The 24,683-nt window shown below is 41.7% G+C and overlaps 2 protein-coding genes across 10 annotated transcripts in view; one reads left to right on the plus strand and one right to left on the minus strand.

Moving 5' to 3' along the window:
• PREPL (prolyl endopeptidase like) overlaps window positions 1-6,003 on the plus strand; it is a 19,081-nt gene extending 13,078 nt beyond the window's left edge. For all 8 annotated transcript variants that reach the window (XM_072927505.1, XM_072927502.1, XM_041715402.2 and 5 more), the window contains 5 exons: window positions 127-343; window positions 532-681; window positions 1,307-1,433; window positions 2,330-2,412; window positions 3,270-6,003. In XM_072927505.1, the coding sequence (XP_072783606.1) occupies window positions 127-343; window positions 532-681; window positions 1,307-1,433; window positions 2,330-2,412; window positions 3,270-3,356 (664 nt within the window). In that variant the 3' untranslated portion in view covers window positions 3,357-6,003. The remainder of the gene's footprint in view (window positions 1-126; window positions 344-531; window positions 682-1,306; window positions 1,434-2,329; window positions 2,413-3,269) is intronic.
• Window positions 4,736-17,766, minus strand: SLC3A1 (solute carrier family 3 member 1). Of its 2 annotated transcripts, XM_030269001.4 has the most exons (10): window positions 16,782-17,765; window positions 15,890-16,069; window positions 14,820-14,974; window positions 13,666-13,791; window positions 11,410-11,529; window positions 10,576-10,700; window positions 9,207-9,405; window positions 8,299-8,445; window positions 6,127-6,243; window positions 4,736-5,317 (listed from the first exon to the last, which is right to left on the minus strand). In XM_030269001.4, exons 1-10 carry the CDS (start codon window positions 17,176-17,178, stop codon window positions 4,877-4,879), a joined length of 2,007 nt encoding a protein of 668 aa, XP_030124861.4. In that variant the 5' UTR covers window positions 17,179-17,765; the 3' UTR covers window positions 4,736-4,876. The 2 variants fall into 2 exon arrangements, with proteins under 2 accessions (XP_030124861.4, XP_072783607.1); XM_072927506.1 differs by lacking the exon at window positions 11,410-11,529 and having other exon boundaries at window positions 16,782-17,766.
• Window positions 17,767-24,683: the final 6,917 nt, after the last annotated feature.

Below are 24,683 nucleotides of genomic sequence, written 5' to 3' on the forward strand. Positions count from 1 at the left end.
AAGAGTTAATTGGGAAAGCAAACTAAGACATGCCACTCTGTGGCTGCTGCTATTCTTCTGTTATCTGAAACTATGCCATGTAATGTTTTCTGAAGAGATTCCAACTTGAATTGCATTAAATTTCAGGGGTGGAGGAGAGCAGGGCCTTAGCTGGCACAGAGATGGATGTCAGCAGAATAAACTCAAAGGTCTCCATGACCTCAGGGCTTGCATCATTCTGCTGCACCAACTGGGATTTTCTCAGCCCAAACGCACAGCACTGGCAGCTGCCAGTGCTGGGGGAGTTCTCGCAGGAGCCCTGTGCAACACTGATCCAGCACTGATCAGAGCCATGGTTTTACAGGTGAGCTGCTGCAGACCTTATACAGATTGTAACATTAAACTGTATTATCTGTGTTCTTGTACCACTTTCAGAATTGGAAACATTCCAGTTCAAAGCTCACTCTCCTCATTTGTTTGAGAACACCTTGACACAGATATTCAAGGTCCTCTGGCCTATTTCCAATTTTTTTTTTTTTAATGACTTCTAAGGCTCCTTTCGTGGATGTTCTAAATACAATGATGAAAACTCATCTCCCACTGACAATTGAGGAACAAGAAGAATGGGGAAATCCATTAGAAGATGAAAAATGTATGAAGTATATCAAAAGCTATTGCCCATACCAGAACATTAAGCCACAGGTAAAACTATGCTTTCTGTGCAGAATACTTCAGGCATAAATTGTAGTGGTTTATAAGACAACCAGAAGTAGATCACTGAAATTTTTAAAAAAACCTCCAATATAAATTATTTCAGTAATAATCTTAGCAATAGTTGGAGTCACAAGTGACTACTGAAATTAACCCAATGCCTTCTCCTGAATGATATTGTCATCTCAAGGGAAATCTCTGTTTGACAGTGTGTTAGCTCTGTTGCACAGCTTCATTAAGTTGAACTCTTACTATTTAAAAACCAACTTCTGTGCAGAAAGATTGAAAACTAAACTTCAGCTATTGTTCTAAGGTAAACTATTCCATGCTTATTACTCCCATTTTTTCTTTTTTTGCAATCATCAGCAAGCAGACAGGTATCAGACCAGTGGGAAGAGGATGGTTTTATGACCTTTTTTAAGTAGATTATGCCCACCTGTGAAGACCAAAATACTTTTTGCAGTTAGAGTGATAAAACTCTTAGAAAACACTAAGTAATTATGTAATAGATAAGTTCTTAAATAAACCCTAACAAGTTGTATAGTAAGAGAAAAATGTGTTGCTCTGTGAAAGACCAGTTGTCAAGTGTTTAACTGGTTTTGGTTTTTAATCTCAGTGCTATCCATCAGTTTTTATCACGGCGTATGAAAATGATGAACGGGTAATGCTACCAGGAATTTTACAGTATGTTCAGAAACTCAGGAAGGCTGCACTAGATCATGCCAACAGAACAAGTAAGAAAGGTAAGGATAAGAATATCTCAGATAAATGGAGTCATGAAGCAAAATCTTAATAGTAATGTAAATTAAAGACCACAGAGTTTGATTCCACCTTAAATGAATTCAAACACAATCCCAAATCACCAGCTCCACAGCAGACTCAGAACACTCTCTGAGATGCAAAAACATAAAGATTGGGAGCCTGTGACGGGGGTTCACTCTTTCCTAGGCCCCCACATAGGGCAGTTGTTGGGCAGTGTAGGGTGAACCCACGCTGTCACTCCAGATGCTGACAGGGCTAGGCTGCAGCTCTCGGCAACCCTTGGAGAAAAATCTTGGGTTTTGCTGCTATATAAAAACCTATTTTTCTCACTTTGCTAAAGCTGCAGGTCCTTCGTCCAAGCTAGAGTGACAACAAGGCCAAGGCACAGGTGCTTTTATACCTGAAACTTAACCCTAACTTTGTGAGTTTCCAGCAAAAGGTACATTCAAGCTTGACAATTTTCTTGTACCATCCAGTCTGGGGAGAGGCTTTTACCATCATTACCAAAAGAGATCTTGAATAACCTTTTCTACATTTCATGATGCCCTGTCTCTGAGCAGCACAACTGCAGCGGTTGAGAAATTGCAGCCGGTGCTGCAGTTGCTGTTGTGCTCTTTGTGCAGGAAGAAAAGAGCACGTCTTTCCAAAAAGACTCAGAGAGAACAAACACACTAAATTGTTGAATACTTTCCAAATATGCAGTTATTAGAAATACAAGTAATTCATTCAGAACGCCCCTCTACAATTCTCTTTTTCTTAAGGAATAATAGAAATTCTGTCAGGACAAGAAGGCAGCTATCCTTAAGCAATTCACATACCTATTTAATTTTTGACTTGTTCATTCAATGTAAAGTGATCACCAGCTTCATTGTTCCAGGAAATTGGATTCCTAATATCATCCTAGATGTCCAGGCAAATGGCAGTCATTGTGATTCATCCTGGGAGCACTCACTGAATGAGGTATGATCCCTTTACTGCACAGCTCCATAACATGTTGCAGGGATGTGTCCCCCCCTCAAGGAATACTTCAGCCTCAGTAGTTGGGCAGTCATTGACTGTATGTTTAAACTACAAAGAAAAACTGCTAAAGCAACTGCTGATTTTACACACACACACACACATATATATATATATATATATATATATATATATAAAATTTTAAAACCCAGCAATCTTTATATATATCTACCTTTATACACATATATACTTGTACAGATATAAAAGAGACGGTGGCAGAGCCAGATTATTGAAATAGCCTTAAAATAGTGTTCAATTCCCACTGTAATGTGCTAGGAGCTTTGAATGAAAGGTTCCAAGCTGTGCAAAACATCCTTCCAGGAGGAAAAGTCTTGCTCTGTAGAGTATTAAGTGCTTAAAACTGTCATACTATTTACTCCTATCTTCCTCATTGTGTAAAACATACATGATGGGTTGGATCTTTACATTTTGAAATGCATGATCTGTGCTATCAAAGCTATTACAGTTAGCTTTCAAGATTTTGCACTTTATACAAGCATGCTTGTTAAAAGCAAAATACTCCCAAGACTTAACATATTTTTACTGATGTCTCAGACTTTTACAGTTTGATACAAATTTTATTACTCTTAATTTTAACAAATCCTAGAAAATGTTAATTAGGTGGTGGTGGCAGTTATTCCCAAGATGAATTCTTTCAGGAAAACTCCATGCTGTCTTATGACAAGGTATTTCTTAGCATTAGTTTAGGAAAGGAAGATTACTAGAATAGCTGCACAAAAGCCTGAACTTTTATAGTGCAAAGAACTTTACTTCATAATAAAATATTTTCATTATTTTAGGTTGCAAGACACCTTGCTTTTCTGAACAGAGAACTTGAGGAAGTGTGCCATCCCCAACATCACAGCAAATCTGCAAATAACTCCTAAACACACCGACCACCTGAAAAACATTGGATTTGTATGGAAAGCAAACACCTTCTCCAGAGGATCTCTCCTCTTGGATCCCTGCTTTATGGGCACAAGCACACAAAGCTGGGTGTGGCATTGCCTTACAAAAATACAGACCAAGAACTGGATTTCTGCCCTGCCATGCTGTGCAGAAGCAGCTGCCAGCAGAAAAGAGTTTGTCCAGCAGCTCTGTTCACGTGAGCCAGCAGAGCAGTGCTAGCGAGCAGAGCTGGAGCACTTAGAGCTTACAGGGGAGCCACAGGCACTTGGCACAGGCAGCCTTCCTGTCCAAGGCATCTCTTGCAAGGCCACATCTTACACAGCACAGCAGAACTCCTCTGAAGCATCTGACATTCAAGTCTCACTACTTCCAGAACAAATTGCCATATGTAGGTGGTGATTGCTGCCCTCTCTACCTGCACAGCAGCCATGGTGTACTGATCATGTGGTGGGATTGACCAAACTGCAAAGAAAAGCACCCTCATTAATGGAGTTTTAGCAGAACTCTGATCTGAATACATTAAAAATCTTGCAGTTACCTTACCTAGCATGGTAACCTTAAGAAGGAGGTGCCAAGTCCCTCAGAAGGACAAGATCAGTGTGTCAAAAGATGCCAGAGTATCTCCAGAGGATAAAACAAAAAGAATGCCCCCACTAAAGCAGCCCAATTCATAGCTTAGCTGCCCTCCAAGCAAGGCACAAATTTGCTGTGCATTGCTTGCTAAAGGAAATCGGTGGTGCACACCTAGGGCCACATCAAGCACTGCAGGTGCAGCAAATGCAAATCAGAGCACATGTACAAATGTGACATTCAGTAGGGTTGATTCAGCTGCTTCCTCTGAACTAAAGTACACACCTCTCACCTCAGCCTTAGGGCAGGAAAAGGAAGAAGAGAATGCAAATATATTCTAACTCAGCAGGGAGGGGGAGAATCAACTGGAAATGCAGTTACAAGCGTGGAATTAGATATTAGCTACATTTTTTTTCTTTTTCTTCCTAACGTTGAGGATAATCGGAGTTGTTAGATTTGAGAGAAGAGGTAAAACATCGCAGTATACACTAGTCTTGCTTGTTTTCACGTGTTTTAGCAGATATAGGGCCACCCCTTTGGAATAAGTTTTACAAATCTGCAGACTTCTGAAAAGTTACAGTGAACTGCCACAGGCTTGAGATTCCACAGGAACACTTACAGACCAGCAACCTCCAGGGTCAGCACACAAAAAGCAACTGTTCCCTCTCCTCCCAAAAATACATGCTTAAACAGGACAGTTTTTAGAACAGGTTTACTTTTCTTCTCCACAGATCCTAAGGGGGATCCATTCTTTGTCCTTTTCATCACAAATACAGATAGAAGGCAATTATGTATCTGATTTTTCAGGACATTTATTTTGTACACAAATAGTGTTTTAAAAGCCAAAGAAAACAGAGTATTTTTAGCATTTCCCTGAAGCTAATATCTTCTAAATTAACATGAAAGCATGGGTATTCTACTCCTCTACTTAACAGTTCATGTAGAGTAAATTGAGGGCCTTGGAATAACAAGCTTTTTCTGCCACAAAACACTTCCCTTGAAAAGCGTCCATAGTATGAACAGGCTTTGTTGTTCTATATTCCAGGACCAGGCCTTCTCCCATCTCAGTTTTAATTAGTTTGGTATTGACCACTTTGCCAGCATTGCTAAAATGAGTACTGAGTCTTATTACAGCTTCAGAGGGAAGATTAGGAGCTACGGCCTGCAGGTCTGTTGTTGTCTCCTGGCCGAAGTTGAGCACCATCATGAAGACTCTGTCCAAGCCATCCAGCTCCCTCACATAGACAAACACGTCAGTGTCATTCCAGACGTGGCACATCCACCCCCGATTCATGGGGAGCTCATTGTTCCGCAGCAGCGTCAGCGCTCGGTACAAACTCAGGGTTGAGTTGGACCAGGTGCTCTGGATCTGCAACAGTCAGCACCAACAGGGTCAGTTCTTGGCACTGCAGGGAGGAAATACAGCTCCCTTCTTACACACACCCAGGCTGCTGAGAACACACCTATTGGAATTCTGTGCTGACAATTATCCCTCTTCAAATCTGTCTCCAAATTTCACTGAAAATCTGCTTTTTCTCATGCACTTCCTTCTCACGTGTGGAGTGGCAGGTATAGAGTTTATTAAGCATAATAGTTCCCCAGCACTAATGCAATTGCTTCCTCCCACAGCTTCCTTTCAGTACTGTTGATTTAGGAGAAAGCCACAGCCATTCAAAGCTTGACACTGAATCTTTTTCATTGAGTCCAGTCTACTGCAGTCACAGGGTTTATATCACATTTTATATTTCTGCTATCTTCAATTTTTTTTTCTGCCTTCAATTTTGGTCAGCAAAATCTGTTTGATTCACTGCTCTACTTATGTTAGAGTCGGTCTATGTCAAGTTCTTGTTACAAAACCAGTGCTTTCTATAGCAACAGAAATGGGGGAAAAGAGACCAGTTTTCAATTTCATATCAAAAGGATTAAAAGGACGTTAAAGAGCCAAATTGCAACATCAACATCATAATTGTAGTTGCTCTGCTTAAATGCATATAGATGAAGTAGGCTCCTTGTTGTGCAAGGATTTCCTTTCCTAATAAAACTTGTGAGGATTCAGTGCTTTTTTTCCCCTTGAGTTTGTTCCTGCTACCAATGCTCACTACTAAAAGGAAGCCAGAGCAAAATAGATACATTAAAATATTTTGAGACCATTAGTTTGTTACACATGTAGATACCTACTTCCACATTTACACTTTGGTAGTCTGAGTTAACAGGTAACCAGCTGCTGTTGCCTTCAGTAAAACCAGCATTAACTTCTCCATCCCACTGCATGGGGGATTTCTCTGGGAGGGTTGGCTAGAAAATAAAAGTGGTGATTACCATATTAAAAATTACTCTTCCAATAGCATGTTCTCAGATCTCCCAAATTATCTCCCTTTCAGTTGGTTTAAGTTAAAAATAATGAGGATGTAATTGTGGTCCAAATCTAAGGCTAAAATGAGAACCAAGACAGTTCCTGAAATGGAGGGGAGGGGATGATCTCAGATACAGCATTGCTGGGTAAAACATGGAATTCCCAAATTCTACTAGAATTTGACAATGACTCTTACTAGAGTTGTCATCCTTTGCAACAGATGGTTGGATAAAAGTTTACTGATGACAGCCAGGATATTCTTATAAATATCTAGACATGCAGAGAGTGAATATGTGAGGTAATGAGTCCTTAGAAGAGATGTTGTTAAAATAACAGTAAACAACAAGTAACTGCTGTTCAGTGTCTGTTATTTTCTAAGCATTGCGCTTTTCACCCCAGAACTCTTCAAGCTTACATTTGCAAGGGGTACAATTTTGACAGGACTGTTTGTGTTAGACAGGTAAAAATTATTATTTCCAAGTGCAAAACTATTGAAAACTGGCTTTTAGCTGATTAAAAAGTGTCGATGTAAAAAAAGTCTGAAGTTCTCATTTTGAAGAATTCACAATCCTGAAAAAGCTTCCTCATTGTTACTGAAGAGCTGCCAAAAGATCTGACACTTAAATTTAATGATATAAGAGGGCATAAAATATTTTGCACATACTTTGAGTGTTTGTTTTCCATGAAAACTGTTTTTCATATAAAGGACACTTTTCAATACAATCTGTCAGAGCAGCAACCTAACAAAAGAAATTGTCACTTTGCTTTGTGACATTATAAATAATGGGTTTCTCCTTTTTAGCATATTCTGAAAAGCAGGAGAAAAAAATCCTAAGTTTTCAACAGTGGTAACAGTGCCTCTCATCTTTACCTCTTTCAGTGTCTCCTGAAGTGTTTGAAATGCTGGGACTAAAGCCTATATCATCATGAGCAAATACTCTCCATTTTCCTAAGACACCCATTAATCAGGGAACCTTCCTCTCCAGCCTGAGTGAAGGGTGGGTTTGCATTTGTTCCAAAGCCCTGAGCCACAGGGTAGTCACTAAAAGAGAGTGAACCCTGAGGAGCTCAGGGTGAGCCACTTTTCTTAAGAGAATCACTCTGTCAGCAGTAATCAGCAGCAGCAAGAAAATGCAGGAGATATTTGACCTAGAGTTTTCTCAGAGGAAATGAGATTTCCTTTTAAATCAGAGAATCACTTCCTCACATCTGAATCAGACAAATCTGGAGGTGATCCTGTGCTTCAAGTACCTCTTTCCCTTTGCTACAAAGCTAGCAGAGCCATTTCTAACATTGCCAGCAGCTGCCTCATTCCCTAACAGAGGCTTTTCACAGGGAAAGCAGCATCTGCCATAGGACCGTGTTCTTGTGGTGCTCAAATATTGTCAGGAGAGGCAGAGATGAGCTGTTCCCTTTTGGGACAGACTATGCATGATGACCAAAAGCCACTTCTGCCTGCCAGCAGGCAGCCTCCCCTTCATGCAGATCCCTTTTTCTGAGCTTGGGCACACTCATGACAGCCGTGGCTTGGACAGAATCAGAACTGTGACTTCCTTTAAGTAACAGCCATGAAATAATGGACTCTGGCACAATGATGTCAGAGTCCCACTTCCATGGGAGGAAGGAGATGGCTCAGTTATCTTCCCTCCTATGTCCGCAGCACACCTCTCCTTACCCTGGCCAGGCCCTGTGCTGGCACTTGCTGTCCTTTCTGCTGAAGCAACACTGCTGGAAACCATGCAAGACTGATCCAGAGAAAGAAAGAAGTCAGCATCCATAACTGAAGTCTATCAGTTCACATATCAAGGCCTTGGTTCTGCTCTCTGGCCTGGCCATTTCCACACGCTGAACAGAGGTTTGCCATGAGAAATATGGAAAACCATTTAAGCAGTGAGAAAGACTGGGTTTGGTTAGCAAAACAAAAGTTCTTGTGCTTTTGAGTGTTCTGTTACTTGGAACTAAACAACAGGACCAGAGTTTACATGCTCTTCACTTACATTTTCTGATGCAATATTCTCCATGCCTATTTCTTCACCATAGTAAGTTACAGGAGTGCCAGGGAGGGTTAAAAGCAGCATGTTCATGACATTGATGTACTCCTTCCCAACCCGAGTTGAAATCCGAGCAGCGTTAGGGCTTCCAACCTGAAGAAAACATCATTCTGTTAAACACACATTATAAAAGTTCATGCACATGTGAAATTAAGTAATTTAACAATGTAGTAAATGTTTTGGGGTTTTTTTCTTTCCCTTCCATGGCTGTGAGGTCCATCATCTTTATCTTGATGCCATTACAAACTTCTGTCCCAAAAAATTTAACACACAAGTCCTGCCAGCAGCACATGAGGCAGAAGGAGGAAGAGATCACAAATAACAACTCTCCCTGCTTACAGTTCTCTGCTATTTTTTCTGTTGTGTGAGGATTGCTCTGCTTGCTTTGAAAAGATCCTTTGCACATTCCGAACATGCTTCCTTGGAAAAAGAGAAGCAATGTTTTAAGTTAACTGCCCTCCACTGCTGCTCTTCTCTGCCCTGGCCCCGGGCGGGTTCCAGAATCCATTGCAGTGAGTCAGTTTATGGTCAAAGATAATTATCCCAATTCTATTCTCACTGGTGGTTTAGCCACTGGAGACACTGAGGGAGAGGCATGATCATAAATTCCCTTCTGTCATCCTTGCACAGGGAGTGGAACTGTTACTGAAGGGCAGGAGAGCCAGACAGTGCCAAGGACTCCAACTACAGCAGCTGAGAGTTTTCACAAGGACAGCGACTGTAGCTCAGCCATGGGCCCAGGCTGCTGCTGACCCCACTGAAATCAAGAGCGTGTGTGTGTGTGTGTGTGTGTGTTTGGTTTCTGCCACCTACAGAACAAGCCCTTCCTAGGAGAGTTAGTCTAGAACTCTTACTGCCCAGTTTGGCCATTTTCCTGCAGGCATGTTTTTCATCCATGAGTTGACAGCTTCAAAAATACTGTTGCCTGATAGATCTTTCATGTTAATTAGGTTGAAGTTGAAGGGAAAATCTGCTTCTTGGATAAAAGTTGTTCCATAATACATCATTGTTGCTTTAATGTCTTCCTTTTCATCATCATCAGAACCCATAAATCTACAAAGAAGAACACAAATAGCTTTTTTGGTTCATTTTTGGTTACACAGAACAGAATAAAGCTAGAAATGGTTGAACACAGAGCATTAAGAATTATGGTCACTTCCCCCTCCCCATTAAAAAAGATTAATACAGAGGAATTATATTTTGTAAGGCAGACAAGGAATCAAGGAGAAGAAATACTTCTTGGAAATTGCTGGAGAAAAATCTACAGGAGTCAACACAAGGCTAAAGTATCTGACTGAGGTTTTATCTTTCTGAATCCATGTCCACACACTCCATTCCAGCAATTTCCATGCTTTCCTTCACAGAAGGGGACATGGGGGTCCCCTGAGTTGACCATGAGCCATCAATGTGCCCCTGCAGGTGGCTCATGGCATCCTGGGCTGCATTAGGAGGAGTGCTGCCAGAAGTGAGGGCAGTAATCCTTCCCCTTTAGTCTGGCACTGAGACCATCAGGGACTGAAACATCTCTCCCAGAAGGAAAGGCTGCTGAGGTGGGGCTGTTTAGCCCGGGGAAGGGACACCTCCAGGACCTCATCCATGTATTGAAGGGAGGGTGCAAAGGTGACAGAGCCAGGCTCTCTTCAGTGGTGCCCAGTGCCAGGGCCAGAGGCAATGGGCACAAACTGAAAAACAGGACAGGTATTTCCCCATGAACATCAGGAAACTCCCACCAGTCAGGGTGACTGAGTCCTGGCACTGGTTTTCCAGGGAGGTTGTAGAGTCTCCATTTCTGGAAATGTTCAAAAGCCATCTGGACAAGTTCCTGGACAATTGGCTCCAGGTGGCCCTAAAAAACAGGGGGGTTGGACCAGAGAATTTCAGGAGGTCCTTTCCAAATTCAACCATTCTGTGATTTTAACACTCTCTGACTGTGTGTCTCACTTGAACTGCATTATTAAAATTAAAGAATGCATCAGGCACAGGGTTGATAAATTAGTATCTCTGTGATTAGAATGTTTTCCTTTTCTGCTTACCTTTATACATAGATGGAGCAGAGCTAACAGGGCCAATTCCTTTCTGCATACACCGGGGAAGAGACAGTACAGCCTATGCACTGCTATCTGCACTGGAGGATTTCCATTTCTGTGGTGTATTATGTTAGTGAAAGAACATTGTCTTGCTAGCAAGAGGGAGAAGAATGTTAGAAAAAGCTGTGCTGGTTACCTGTATCTGCCAGGCTCTCTGCTGAACTCATTCATGGTGTGACGGAAGCTGCGGATGATGTCATGCAAACCGACTTGTGTGGTGGTGTAGTCATGGTACAGCTGGGAATAGGCTGTGATAGTCTCCTTAAAGCAAGGTATAGTACCTCACATTAGTGGTATAGTACTTCACATTAGTTCACCAATGTTTTAGGTTTCAGAATTCTCCAGATACTCCCCATTCTTGCCTGAGAGAGTGCACCAGTTTATGACTTTTTACTGAAATGAGTTCAGCACGCTAACACTAACAGCACAGAGCTGAACTGCATTTGATGAACTGGAGTAGCAGAGGACTGATAATTTGGATCCCATCCTTCAGCAGGGAAAGCCCACCCACAACACCAACCAACAGAGCCTATCCAGAGCATGAGCTGTGGCCTCAGACCAGGCTGGAAAGATGGACAGTGCCTTGATACAGTACCACAACACCACCGCCACCTTGGAGCTGGCCAGCTGTTTGTGATCCCAGCTCCACAGGAGAACAGTGTCTGGCACCACCTGGCAACGTCACCAAGTTCACTATCAGAGCAAAAGCAAGCAACATAGACAACAGTGAATGTGTCTGGTCACCTTTCATTGTGACACATGGCCTACATCAGTGTTTTCTTAGTTATGCTCCAGTTCTTACTGGGGCTTCTTTGTGGTGAGTGCTTTTTGTGCAGAGTGCCCAGGACCTACCCACCTTCCAAGGCTGACCTGTTTTTCCTACAGCCACAATTAAGACCCAAAAGAGTCAAAGCAGGCACTCTTGTCTCCATAGGAGATGCAGGAAAGAAAGAAAAGACATAAACATTACTCCATTCTGAGACTTGTTCACTGGAGGCTCATCCCGGAGATGTGTTGCTTCTAAGAAAAATTTAACAGCGCCAAAACTAAATCCGTCAACTCCTTTGCCAAGCCAAAATTTGATAATATCCTAGATAGAAGCAAAAATTGAAAAGTCTGAGTGAGTCTACCCCATTTAAAATAGTATACCCTTAAAAAGAAAAATAAACTTGTAGGGAGGTGTAAATACATAACAATTCATTTTTTGATTTGTACTTTGAATTTTTCTAGAAGCCAAAGTGAATCATGTTGATCTAAAGTCAAATTAATAGCTAAATAAAGTATGTCTTACTATTTCAATCATACAAAAAAAAAAAAAAAAAAAAAAAAAAAGACTGGTCCCTAACTTCTCCCATAATTCAGGACCCCAAAACCAGGGTATGACTCACTAAAAGCAGTTTCTAATCTCATCCATCAACACTACTGGGCTCATGCTAAGTGATGTTGTTGATGATCACTCATGTCATGGCTGCACACAATTAGAACACATTGATTCAAATATACAGGAATATGTTGTTCTGCACAGGCCTTGTGCCACCAATTTTCTTTTACACCATAGAGCTCTTAAAATACTTGTTCTCTTTTATTTGAGTGATGTAAGTTTTTTAAATTTTTTTTCAGACTTATTTGTTGATTTGCAGGAACATAAGAAATTATCATCCAACAATTACAAATGCTATTGAGTTGAAATTTCACTATCAAATTCCAGTGTTAGTCACTATTAGTAAAATTATATCCTACTTCACTCACTATATTACTACAGTTTTAATTGCCCCAGTTTTAACAAAAAACTCCAAAGTTCAGTCCCTCTTGAGTGGTTTCTGCAAATGTCCTTTTAGTTGTGATACTTGTCTTTGTCTGAGGAAAAAGACATGTTTTTTTTTTAATCTATTGACCTGCCTTTTCAAAATATATGAAGTACACTTATCTGAAAAAGTTGGAGTAGAATTAGTACACTGTTAAGCTGTACAGATTTTTGTTTGGCAAATAAAGACCCCCTCGCTGAGCTGCACTTTCTGCCATTCTGCAAGCAGCAGCTCTCAGTGTGGTGTCTGTCCAATGGTGATGGTACCCAAAAAAGCTCATGCTTATTATACCTGTGCTCAGCACAAAAGCAAACCCGGGTATCAGGTGCTTATGCAAACATCAAGCACTGATATGGTTCTCCCCGGCGCCAATCTACATCTATTTACACATGAAAGCCACAACGTGCTGGCTGCTGAGTTTGGCTGTTCTCGGGTGCCCTTGTGCTGCTGAACCAAAGACTTGAGCTTCTCTGCAGAAATCCATTTGCTTCCTGCTCAGTCCACCTAACCTTCTCTAACAGGATATTAAATTAAAATACTAGACAAAAATTATTCCTTTAACATGATGCTCATGTCATCAGGACAAGCTTCTTAGCTATCATGGGGTTTTTTGGTTTTGTTTTTGTTTTTTTTTTTTTTGGTTGTTGGTTTGTTTTTGTTTTGTTTTGTTTTGGTTTTGTTTTGTTTTGTTTTGTTTTAATAGGAAATGCAGCATCTCTGCTCCTGGAGTTTCAGCAATTCTCATTGTGTGGTTGAGTTAAAAGATGTGACCAGAAGTGTTTTGGTTCTTCAAGCTCATGCAGTAGCCACCTGGTGAGGGGAGAGGCCCCACAGAGACCATCCCAGGAAGGCTGGGCAGCTGTGAAGACCAACGCCCAAGAAATGCACCACAATTCAACAGAATAAAGTGGCAAACACAGATTCAATTAAACACATTAAGTAGCTGTACTACCTGCTGAGGCATAACTTACAGAAAGGGGAAAAAGAAGCAGCAGCTGTCAGGCTCCCCATATTCAGGTCTACATCCCCATATTTTAATGAATTCCACATTGTCTGCCAGGAAACAGTGCAGATAGGAAGGAAATTCCATCGGAACAGCACCATCACCACCACTCTCACTGTGAAAACACTCATTTTCCCCCTGGAAAGTCATCAGACACGTGGACAGATCGAAACTCACTATCTCCCCCTTATCATCAAGTCCAGGCATTCCTTGTAATTCAAATCAGCATTGCCTCTGCTTTCCTGAAAATGCAAACATCTCTCTGCTAAACAAGGTGCCATCCCTCCATTTGACCGGCTAATTAACAACTCTTTGTATCAACAGAGATAAAAAACTTCTCTGCACTTGACATTCTATACAGGCTTTAGTGCAAGAGCTGCTTTGGTCTTGTCTCAGCACCAGTGAGTTTCATACTTACACGGATTTCTTGTTGGACAGCAGGGTTGCGAAAATTTAAGTCTGGCTGCTCCTTCCCAAACTGATGGAAATAACATTGCTTTCTCACATCGTCAAACTGCCAGCTGGAATTCCCAAAGACACTCACCTGCTCAGCCAAGGGAGAGAGACAACCACAACTACTAACTTAACAAACATTTCCTCCTATGCACACACTAAAATGTGTGGCATTACAACCAAAAAATAGAGCACAAAATGCCTAATCAGTGGACTACATTTTGAACAGATTTTGGTACTTATGATTTTCATTTATTTTTGCCACTAGTTGCTCCCCCTTTAGTTGCACTTTGCCACATGTATTTCCTGCTCAGTATTATAGATTTCTAAGATTTTTTTATTAAGTTAACTTTCATTGGGAATTATCTGGAATAGAGGGGAAAACATGGGTGGGAACATTTATTTTGGAATGACTTCTCCTAAAACCTATTAAATAGCTTTAGTTAACTTAGAGCTTTCTGCAATTTAGTATTATCCCTTTGAAGGGTCAACAAAAGCCAGCAAGTTAAAAATGTTAAACTTTATCACCATCTCTCTAATAAAAGATTCCAAAAGATAGTTCTTAAGACTCTAAAGATTAAAGAGAAACTATAAAAATTGGTAGTATTAATTCCACCTAGAGTTCTCAATCATGCACCCACCGGTTCTAATCTAAAATAAGTCCATTTGAAATAGGCAACATGCTTTCTGGCCTGGTCATTTTCCAGAAAAAAGGAAAAAAGCCAAGATCACATTGCTTTGTTTCCTTCCCCACCAACTGATTTCAGAGTACCTGACACGCAGTTTCTAGAACAAAACACCCATACACAGAAGGGGGCGTGTGTGAACCATTTGCACACAACCTTTTTTTTGTGTGTGTTTGTTTGCTTAATGAAGAAAGATTTAACACTGAGGTGAAGAAACAAAAGTAATTTTTAAAATTCCACTTGAAGTAGGAACTTTTTGAGTGATCCTCCAACCTGGTTCAAATCTTAACCTGCACTAACTCATGTAATAACATAATTTTGTACGTCTCACCAGTCACTTAGAACTCCGTGTACAGTGGGACAATCATGTTACAGCTGCTTTTGCTCTGTGGCATCCAGCTTGGGAGGTGTGTGTGGCCTTTCCTGTGCTTACCCAGTTGTTGGGAGGGATGACTGAGCCAGCAGCCTGCCTGCAGTCCTGCCAGATGTAGTAGTCCGTGTACTGCCCAGTCCGATTGCGGCTCAGCTGAAACCACCGGTGTTTGTCACTTGTGTGGTTTGGTATTAAATCCATTATCAGCTTTAGCCCTTAAAAATGAAAACAAAAACATCAGCCCTTCTTTCCCTCCCCGAACTACAACATTACATTTAGCCTTTTAAGACAACATTCGTATTTGCTCCAAATGCAGTATCAGAGGTATTTGGGCTTCTTCCATGCCAGAGGTCTGGTGAAGGAGAAGGGCATAAAAACCCCACAAAAAGTACCAGACTAACAGAACAGTTAGACCTGGCTGGTGTTTGCAAGTAACTGGAACACAGCTTGGGAGGGAAAGAAGGGTGAAGAGAACAATCAAAACAGACTTCTGCTGTTATAAACTACTTTCACTAACTCTGACTTCAACATCTGTCTCACACCTCCCAGGTAAGAAAGGCACTTCACCAGTCTAGCATCAGTGATCACACATTCTTTATCACCTTTCCTAAAGAACAGACATTTTATTGAAACCTTTCAGACTCTCAAACTATTTTCTGTTCAGCTCAACAGCTTTAAGAAGAAACTCCTGAGCAAACATTTGGTCTGAAGCATAAACTCATCAAAGCAAGGATGCAAGGGCAGGAAAGAAGCGTATGTTCCCTCATGTTCAGTCACACAGAACTGCACCTCAGCTTGATCCCAGCCTTCCAATGCCCGTAAGACAGGCCTTAGGGAGCATGGATGGGTGCCAGCCCAGCACCCACAAACATCCTCCTTGCAGAGGACATGCAGCTGCCCTGTTTTGCTGCTGTAGCTCCCTGTGCCCTCTGTCCTGCTTTCAGCACTGCCCCGGAGCCAAAGGGCAGGAGATGGCAATCACGGAGCTCACGTTGCTGTGGAGCTGCCTTGTACCCTTTGCTGGCTCCTCCATCTGATCCTGCTCAATGGCACCACGGGGGGACTGCCAGGTGCACAAAATGAAGGTCCATCTTTTTAACAGAGTTACTTGGCTTGGAGGTGCAGCTTACCTCTGTCATGTATGGCTGCAATCAAATTCTCAAAATCTGTCATTGATCCAAAAATGGGATCAATGTCATAGAAGTCTTCAGCTCCATATCCAAGGTCTTTTAAAGGGGATTTAAAGAAAGAGGTGATCCAGATGGTTTTTATATTCAAATATGTAATATGGTCCAGTTTTTCTTGGATACCTATTTACAAAGAAAAGGACATCATCTATGCAGAAAAGACAAAATATTTTTGTTTGTACACAGATCCCTTTATCTTCCTGACATGTTACTATAGTATGCAGCTACAGAAACACTTTCTGCCCTTCACCTGCCAGTACTGTACAGTGTGTGGCTATCACTTATTGTTTAATAATGCATTGTCCACTTTGGTGTTGAGCCCTCCCTTTCTGCAGGGCAGTCTCAGCTCAGCTACTGGTAAGTGGCATTGCTTCCTTGCTATCAGGTGCCCCATCTCCAAGCATTTTTACCAGCTGATAACACCTGGACCATGAAAAAAGCAAGAAGTAACACATCTTTCTCCCCTCTTTGTCAGTTTTAGTTTTCCTTAGGAAGAGCAGCCACCAAACATCACCAGGTGCTCAGCACCACTCATCCTCCTGACTGGACTCAGTTTTGTGGCGGTATCTGACTCTGGTAGCAGCTGTGCTGCTGCTTGCTCTCAGCACCATCTCTCAACTTCTTCTCTAATTCCAACTTTCTAACTTAACTTGAGCAAGCAGCTCCTGGATTTATTCACAACAATGTGAGTTGCCATTAACATTGCCTGACCACGTCTCTTACTTCTCTCCATTAAGGTGGCTTTGTCTATTGGACTGAACTTTTCCACTGGTTTTGCTTTTTATATACTCACACACACACAGCTGTTACACAGCAAGAATGAAAACTGGCCCACCTTTCAGATCCCCATTCCCATCCATGTTGCTGTCCCTGAAGGAGCGAGGATAGATCTGGTAAATAGGACTGGCCTGCCACCAGTCAAGGCACTTTGGAGAGAGAGCAATGATGGCAATCGTGGCACACACAAGCACAACGGAACCAGCAATGACGAGCCAGAAGAGGATCTCCCTGGTGACTCTGTAGCGGGCTTGGCTGGAGAACTGCAGCAAGACCTCCTTTGGCATCCCAGCATAAGGCTTCAACACTGTCTCCTCCACAGCCACCGGCTCCACATCAACACTGCACGTTTTTGGCATTTCTTCTTGGCTATTGGTGTCTGTTTCCTTGTCCTCAAAATCCTCATTTTGAACAAATCCATTGTTCTGCACACCTCCCTTCTCACTCAGCTCCATAGGTAAGCTCCTAGCTTCCACCTCAAATGTTTCACTTGACAGTTCTTGTCCTGGAGACTCTGGCCACAGCACCTTTGTTCAGTGAAATGAGAAGCAGCGCAATTAGGCATTCTGGGTTGATAATCAATCCTGACTAACTAGTCAAAGTTCAAAAAGGGACAAAAAGGGCAAAGTGCTCACGATGTTCTGCATAACATTCAGCATCTTCAGCAAGATACCAAAACTGCTACAAAAAAGGGCAGTCCTCCTGGGAAGAAAAGCCTATTGTTGGTATCAGCTGAGCACAGTTATGTTTACTCTTGCTCTCTCCCTACTTCTCTTCCCTTTGACAGCAGGGGGAAATTCAGGTTTTACCACTATCAGATCTAGTAAACATGCAGCTTCCAGACTGGTCATACCCTCCCCTGCCTGAAGCAGTCCGAGTATGGGTAATTTAAACCCAGACAGAAAGAAAATGAAGTGTTGGCAACCACTGGCCCAAATGCAACAACATAGACAAAGAAGAAGAGTCAAAGGCTGGTTGTGCATATTTTTCACAGTTTAACTCACCTGCTCCAGCCCACCCCCAACTCCTAAGCACTACCTGCCGCTGTGGTACTTACCGATCCTTATCCTGCGACTCACAGCAGGGTACATGGGGTGGACTGCTACACCCAGAGCCAGTCCTGGGGCAAGACAAGATAGCTCTACACAGGCACAAGCAAAACTCAAGAGAAAAACCCACTGCCAACTATTAAAACCCATCCCCCCATTAAAAGAAAAAATAAAAAAGAGGGGGAAAAAAAGAATAAAAGGGGGGAAAATAAGAAATGCTTATAAGAACCTTTCCCTTCTCCCTCTTTCCCCCCCTTTCTACTACTCTAGGCAGGAAAAAGCATTGCCCAAAGTCGGCAGAAACATGCACATCTGTACATATCTGTGTGCCCTAAGCCCCAAGTCAGCATCAAGACATCCCTTTCCACCAGTGCCCCCTGCCCAGCATACCAAAGGACACACAAAGCAATACAGATTCGGAAAGGAGCTGCCTTATCACCTGTAAAAGTTAACTCCTACCTCTGACCATAGGTTCAGGGTCCTAAGGAAACTCTTGGACAGTGCAGAGGAGACAAGGCTGGGTTGTGACTCAAAAGAAGTGCTTATTATCTTTACCACAAGCCATGAAAGAAATTTATAAGCTATGGACTGTAAAAAGCCCAGCATGCAATATTCATATTACTCAAAAAAGTGTTATTTCTTCAGTAGCTGAGCTAAGAACAGGTATTTGATGCTGACAGATTTAATCCTTCCTCTTCCTAACAGCAGTGCCTGGCAGCAACCTCAGCCTGTGCAGCATCAGCCAGCTACGGGAGCATCTGAGATAACAGCTGTAATGTCAGTGCCTGTAATTCAATATTGCCAGGAGATCCAGAAGTGGGAAATTATTTGACACCAGTTCACTCCCATTTAATGATTCTACAGTCGTAACATCATCATATCAGTAAGCTGTAAAAGTTTCCAGACAGGCACTGTGTACTCAGGGCGTACACTTGTATTTGACACAATGCCAGTGACTCCTTACTCCAACTGTTTCATTTCACCATCTTAACTTGTAATGAAAGTAGAAAATGTGCAAATACAGAATTTTCTTAGACTGTATGACATACATCTCAAGACCTGTTACTCCCTAGCTTGCTTTCCCCACTGACAAACTCAGAGGTTTAAAAGTGCCGGTAACTTCCTGCATACACAAAAGCTCCCTCAGTCACCCAAGCACAGCAAAGCAAGTCAGAGGCGAGACAAATGATGGCCAAAATACAGTCATCTGCCACAGATGCATGGGTCTCATAAGCCAAGGAGACTCAGGACAGTCAGGTGTAGAGTATTACACCCACCAGCTGGAATCATAAAGGGCAAACTAGTTCCAAGAGAGTAGTTCAGCTTCCTCCTATCTCTTCTTTAAGACAGTAAACTTTCTGATTATTATTGCCTGCATAGACAGGTTTATTTGACCTAAGGACACAGGTAGCTTAACCTTGACACACATACTTTTACAACTTATAAAGGGCAATTTAGTATCTCACTAGTCAGAAGCTGCCACTGCTCTCTGTATGCATGGTTGGGAATCCATTCCTTTCCCCTTATTCGAGCATCTTGTGGGAGCAGCCTGCTCTGTGAATCCCGCTGTGCCAAAGCTGTGCCTTCAAAAGAGCCCCTCGTGTCCTAATGTAATCCCCAAGTAACATTAAAAGCTTATTTATACCTTAAGTAGGGCAGACCGTGTCTTAATTGCCAAGAGTCTGGCTGAAAAGAGGAGGATTATAGTGCTCTGGTAGATAAATGCAGCAGGGAGGAGGCGGAGGCCATGGATAGATGAATCCACATGAATCCATGTGCGCCATCTCCGCTGGCTGCAGGGCACACAAAGATCCAGCAACACAATCGCTGTGAGGTTGAAACAGAGCACAAGCCATGCTGGAAATGGCCAAGTGGCAGGGCTGGTGAACACACAGCCTGCAGAGTCGGGCTGAGCGGGCTCACAGCCACACTGCAGTCGCGGCTCAGCCAACTCCGCCCTGCTCCGGGAGAAGAGCTGAAATGCAAGCAGGTACCAGCGGAACACAGGTACACTCAGGGTAGACATCTGGGCCTTAAATCCTAAAAATTCCTCTAGAAACCTTGGAGAAAATATACAGCCAAGAAGCTTAAAATAGGCCTGGATGATCAACTACAACACAAGAATCTAGTATTGTCTCCTGTATGATTTTCCTCACAGACTAAAACTAAAACCACACAGGTATTTTGTTGTTATTACAGACCTACTTTTTTTCCCCTCTCCTCATCCTGAGGAGTTGCTTGCCTTAAAATTATTTGATAAAGGAATAACGTAAACTTCATCTTAGAAAGGCAGATCACCAACAATTCCCACTGAGCTTTAACTTTTTCCTTTTAAAACATATTTTATGTATGCAGGCATTATGCATCTGGCTTGCTTTCAAGCAATTCTGAAATGGTTCCCTTCTGAGCTATTTTACAGTTTAGCAGAAGTAACTAGCCAGTGTAACTGTGTTAGCAGAATCCACTGAAAGGCATTAAGTAGTAAAGAAAACACTTCATATTCTGTGCCAGTTACTGTTTACCTTGGGGTTAGGTAGGGAAACAAAACCAATCTGTATGTGGGCAGTAATAGCTGCTATCTCCACACAGATTGCCATGGTTATTTCTGTAAGATGGAGGGGTTAATTTTCACAAGTATTTCTTATATATAATTATTTAGATGCACTGACTGACTTAGTCATCTACTGTTTGATGCTCTACAAATGCCAAGTAGCTTGCCAGTTGCTCAATACCACACATATTACGCCAAAAACCATGCCGAGGGGTGATTATGCACCCTAATGTGCTAAGTGTAGGAAGACATTTATTGTTAAAAAAGTTCTCTTGCTTTATGCTTTTTCATTAAAAGGTTTGTTGCCACTGGAACTCTTCTGACATAATGCATTTTAAATATAACCTCGTTATTTACATAATCAGGGCCAGATTTACAGGTACCTAAAAAAGGCAGACACCTCAGGAGTGGCTACCCCTCAGCAGCTCCCACAAGACTGATGGATAATCTGACCTTTAAAGCTACCTTTCACTCAGCACTAATAAAATCCTCCCTTGACCTGGAGGGCAGCTGTCAAGAGAGAGAACGTCTAGAGAAGGTCTAGGGCAACAAGTTTCTGACACAGTATCTTTCACCATGAGCATGTCTGAAGTTTTCTGCCATCAGCCTGAAGTCCTAGGGGTGGCAAAACGTAATTGCAGAAGACACCTGTGACAGGGTTTGGTGGGGGATTTGGTACTTTTAAATGCTCTCAGTCCACTAATGGACAACGTGATTAAAGGTTCATGTCATTATAAACGCTGTAATTAGCTACTGCTTGGCTCAGGGGACATTTCAGAGGTAGGTTTCAGGGGAAGAAGGCACCCAGTCCCTGCCCCCCACGGCTGATCTGCAAGGCTGGCCTCTCCCACTAATTTAATGAAAACAATTATCCACTAATTCCTGCTGTTATCATAGCTGCAAGAACAAGAGCACGAAACACTGACTCCTGGATGCTTCCCCCTCAGGGGGTCAAACACTACCTACAACCCACAGAAAAACAAACTCAGGTTTGTTGCCCCTCTAGGAGGAAGCTCACTCACCTTAACTGCGCTCTTTTCAATTTACACTCTTCCCTTTGTGGCAACATCTGCCCCATTTCTGTCCTAGAGGATGACAACTTCCAAAGGATTTTCTTTTCCAACCTACTCTTCAAAAACCTTTCCCAGCAAGAGACCCAGAATTCGCTCTTCCCCTTGTACAAGCTGGAGAGGTTCAGAATGGTATTAAATCATGGCAGACTGTTGAAGTTTGGATGGTTGTAACTCAAGAGTGATCTTGTGTTACTGAAACACCCCTGAAGTGGGAGATCTGCAATACAGAAAGCACAGCCAGGCAGCCCAACAGGAAGCCAAGGACAAGCTCAAAAATATAAAATGGCATTGTGCTACATCACCACCACATCCATCCTCTGTGTTGCCAAAAAGACAGCACCCCACAAGCTACATCTGCTTTTCCCAGGGCTTACCTCTGAGAAAAATTTAAATCCACCAAACAGGAATCTGAAGAGCAGGTTTTGGTCTGCTGAGCACAAAGCACTTCCTCTTGTGGAAGAATGAAGGATTTATTGGAAGAGGCTGTCAGGCAACAGCTGTCACATGAGCACACCCATTGCCATACTATACAAGATTTACAGCTTTTCACAGTGCCTCAGCTTCCCCACCTGCAGGAATTACACGCACAGTATCACAGATATATATGGCACTCCATATAAATTTACTCCTTTTCCCTTGTCTCTCTCAGTGCATCAAGACCTGCCTGCAAACAATTTGCCTTTTCACAAATATCAAATCAGTGGCGGGTATTCCATAATGAAATATACTCAGGTTGTGCTCCTGTGAATTAATTTCCTCCTGGAAGAGCTCAGTTCATACCAAAAATCTCCAGTCTGTACAGAAAGCTTCACTCTCCAGTGAAGATTCTTACAAAGGTTGCTTCTGACCAACAGTTCATGGATTCCACATCAGACTGTTAACAGTCCAGCAGCAGTAATGTGTGTAAAAATCAGTGTGAGCACTGAAGTGAAACCAAAGAACTGAAAGCACACATTCTGTAAAAAAGCCCCAAACCAACAATAATCCTATTCTTCAATTCAGGACCTAGCATGCTGTGCAGCAACAGCTGGCACATGCAAGGGTCTATACTCAGGGAAGGGACTCTCTGACCAGCACAGACCAGACCTCTGTATCAAGAAAACATTATACAAGACGTATTTTCCAGATATTCCATTCAGTGTGGACACAGGTAGCATAACCTCACCTTAATTTCATATTCTCCTGAATGTACAACAAGTGAGTGAAGACAATCTTTACTTCCTGTAAGTTAGAAGAACTGCTAAAACTCTAAGTACTACCCTCTTAAACACTGCCTAAAACAAGTTTTGTTTTGGAACTGCACGGCATTCAAGGATCCAGCCATGTGGGTGAAAGCACTGCTCAGTGGAAGGTGAAGACAGCATCACCTGCAGGGAATACCAGCCCTTCCCTTTTGGATTTCATGAGTCCACAGAACTGTTGGGCTCTTCAGTGCCTGATCTCACACTGCTTATCTGCACAAAATAGCTCTGGCACCTTGCTTGTTTATGCTGGTGAACCAGAGCAAACAATCCCACATCCTGCAAGCATTCACATAGTGCATTTAAATGCCTGCTCCATTCTCTCCACTCTAACAGAGAAACAATTCAGTATCTCACACACACCCAGTCCCTCCTCCAAGAGTAATTAAAGTACGTTTCTGCTCTTCATTCCACATATGTATAGGCAGTATCTCACAGCTCTCATGCTGCTATGCTCTTGGGAGTCTCTTGTACCAAGTACAGGGGAGCAGTGCAAACCAGTTTTACTCTGAATCAATGCCCTGCTTGCATTTCAAAGAGCTCTTTCAAATATTTGAATATTGCAGGCTGAACTGGAAGACAGCTGTACAACATCTCCAAGTCAGTGATAACACAACACCCATGTGGTACATATTTTTCTCCTTTCCCTTAATTTAATACCAAATCTTTTATTTAATGCAGTTCAATGCATACGGGCTACTAAGATCATATAAGAAGTCACAACCTAAAGATGTAACTGTTGGTTTTTTAGGGGTTTGGGTTTTTTTTTTTTAGTTCACAGAAAGAGCACTTGAAATATGGTAACAACATGTAAAGAAGTTGCTGCAATTACTCCCATGCTCAGATCTCTGTGTTTTTCTTAATTATTGAATGTGAAATTAAATGCAGCAACTGTAATCTCTGAAGCAGCAGCATGGAACTGCCTATATATTTTTAAGGTAAAGACAAGTAGGAATGAAGAGATGAATGCAAAATATATTTCTCCATTTTAAAACTTCACAGCCAGCATAATGTAAAAAGTAATAAGAGACTGAAGAGTTCTTGTAAAGCACCACACCTCCATACATCTTGACACTATTTCCAAAAACTATTTCCTTCCAAAGTACATGCAGTACATTTATTGGAGCTGGAAAAAATATTTTGGTTTCATTTCATAAATTTTCTGCTCCCAAAGTTGAAATATTATTATTTAAAATACACTAGGAAAACATATCTGCTTCACATACCCAAGCCAAAATCCTTACTGCATCATTAAAATTAGATGCATTTATGACGATGACCACTGGATAAAGGATTAAGAAAAGAAAAAAAATCCACATGGCATCCAGTTCCCCCTAATAATAACAAATGAAATAATGTAAATTTTTTGAAGATTAGGCAGGCATCCATCATTTTGCAGCTGAGTAACCTGCTAAACAAAATAAAGCCAACATTCACAGAATTAATTTGATGGGAATGGTGTTAAGAAGCTTCCTTACAAAAACAATGGGAAATATTTCTTCATTAATGCAATTTAAATATGCATTTTACTTCGAAGTTAAAATACATTTATTTCAAAGTTTCCAACTAACTTCTAAATGTAGGATATTTACTAATCTACATGTTCACCTCCCCAAAAGAAGAAGCTAAAATACATCAGTATAGAATGGTGCATTTTCACCAGTTTCTCTTTTTGCGCATTTTTTTTAAAAGATAATCCAGGGATTTTTTTGAGAAAAATGTAACAGTCTTTCAAGGAATATAACATATACACCAATATTTTTAGGTTCTCTTTTTAAGTCCTGGACACTAACTTCCAAAAGTAGGGTTTTATCTTACAAGATATGAATTTCTGCCCAATTTCTTTCATTTAAGCTTTGCAGCTCTTTCAAAATATAAAGGCAGAGCATATTTGGTCATTTTCTGACAGAACCTTGCACGTAACTTCTCTGCGCAATATTTGTTCAAAAATATCCTGTATCTACTAAACATATTCCAAAAGCCACCTGAAAAAGGCCAGAAAAATCAGTGTTTCTATATTTAAAGATCAGACAAACTTCCAGCATC

This window comes from Taeniopygia guttata, chromosome 3 (genome assembly GCF_048771995.1).
Source record: "Taeniopygia guttata chromosome 3, bTaeGut7.mat, whole genome shotgun sequence".
Lineage (NCBI taxonomy): Eukaryota > Metazoa > Chordata > Aves > Passeriformes > Estrildidae > Taeniopygia > Taeniopygia guttata.

Excerpts from the sequence above, each read along its gene's own strand:
- SLC3A1 (XM_030269001.4), bottom strand. The coding sequence starts at position 17,178 with ATGGAGCTGAGTGAGAAGGGAGGTGTGCAGAACAATGGATTTGTTCAA. Across the intron at positions 8,446-9,206 it reads GAAAATGGCCAAACTGGGCA|GTTGGAAGCCCTAACGCTGC; the intron begins GTAAGAGTTCTA and ends TGTTTTCTTCAG. Across the intron at positions 6,244-8,298 it reads AGAATATTGCATCAGAAAAT|CCAACCCTCCCAGAGAAATC; the intron begins GTAAGTGAAGAG and ends TTTATTTTCTAG.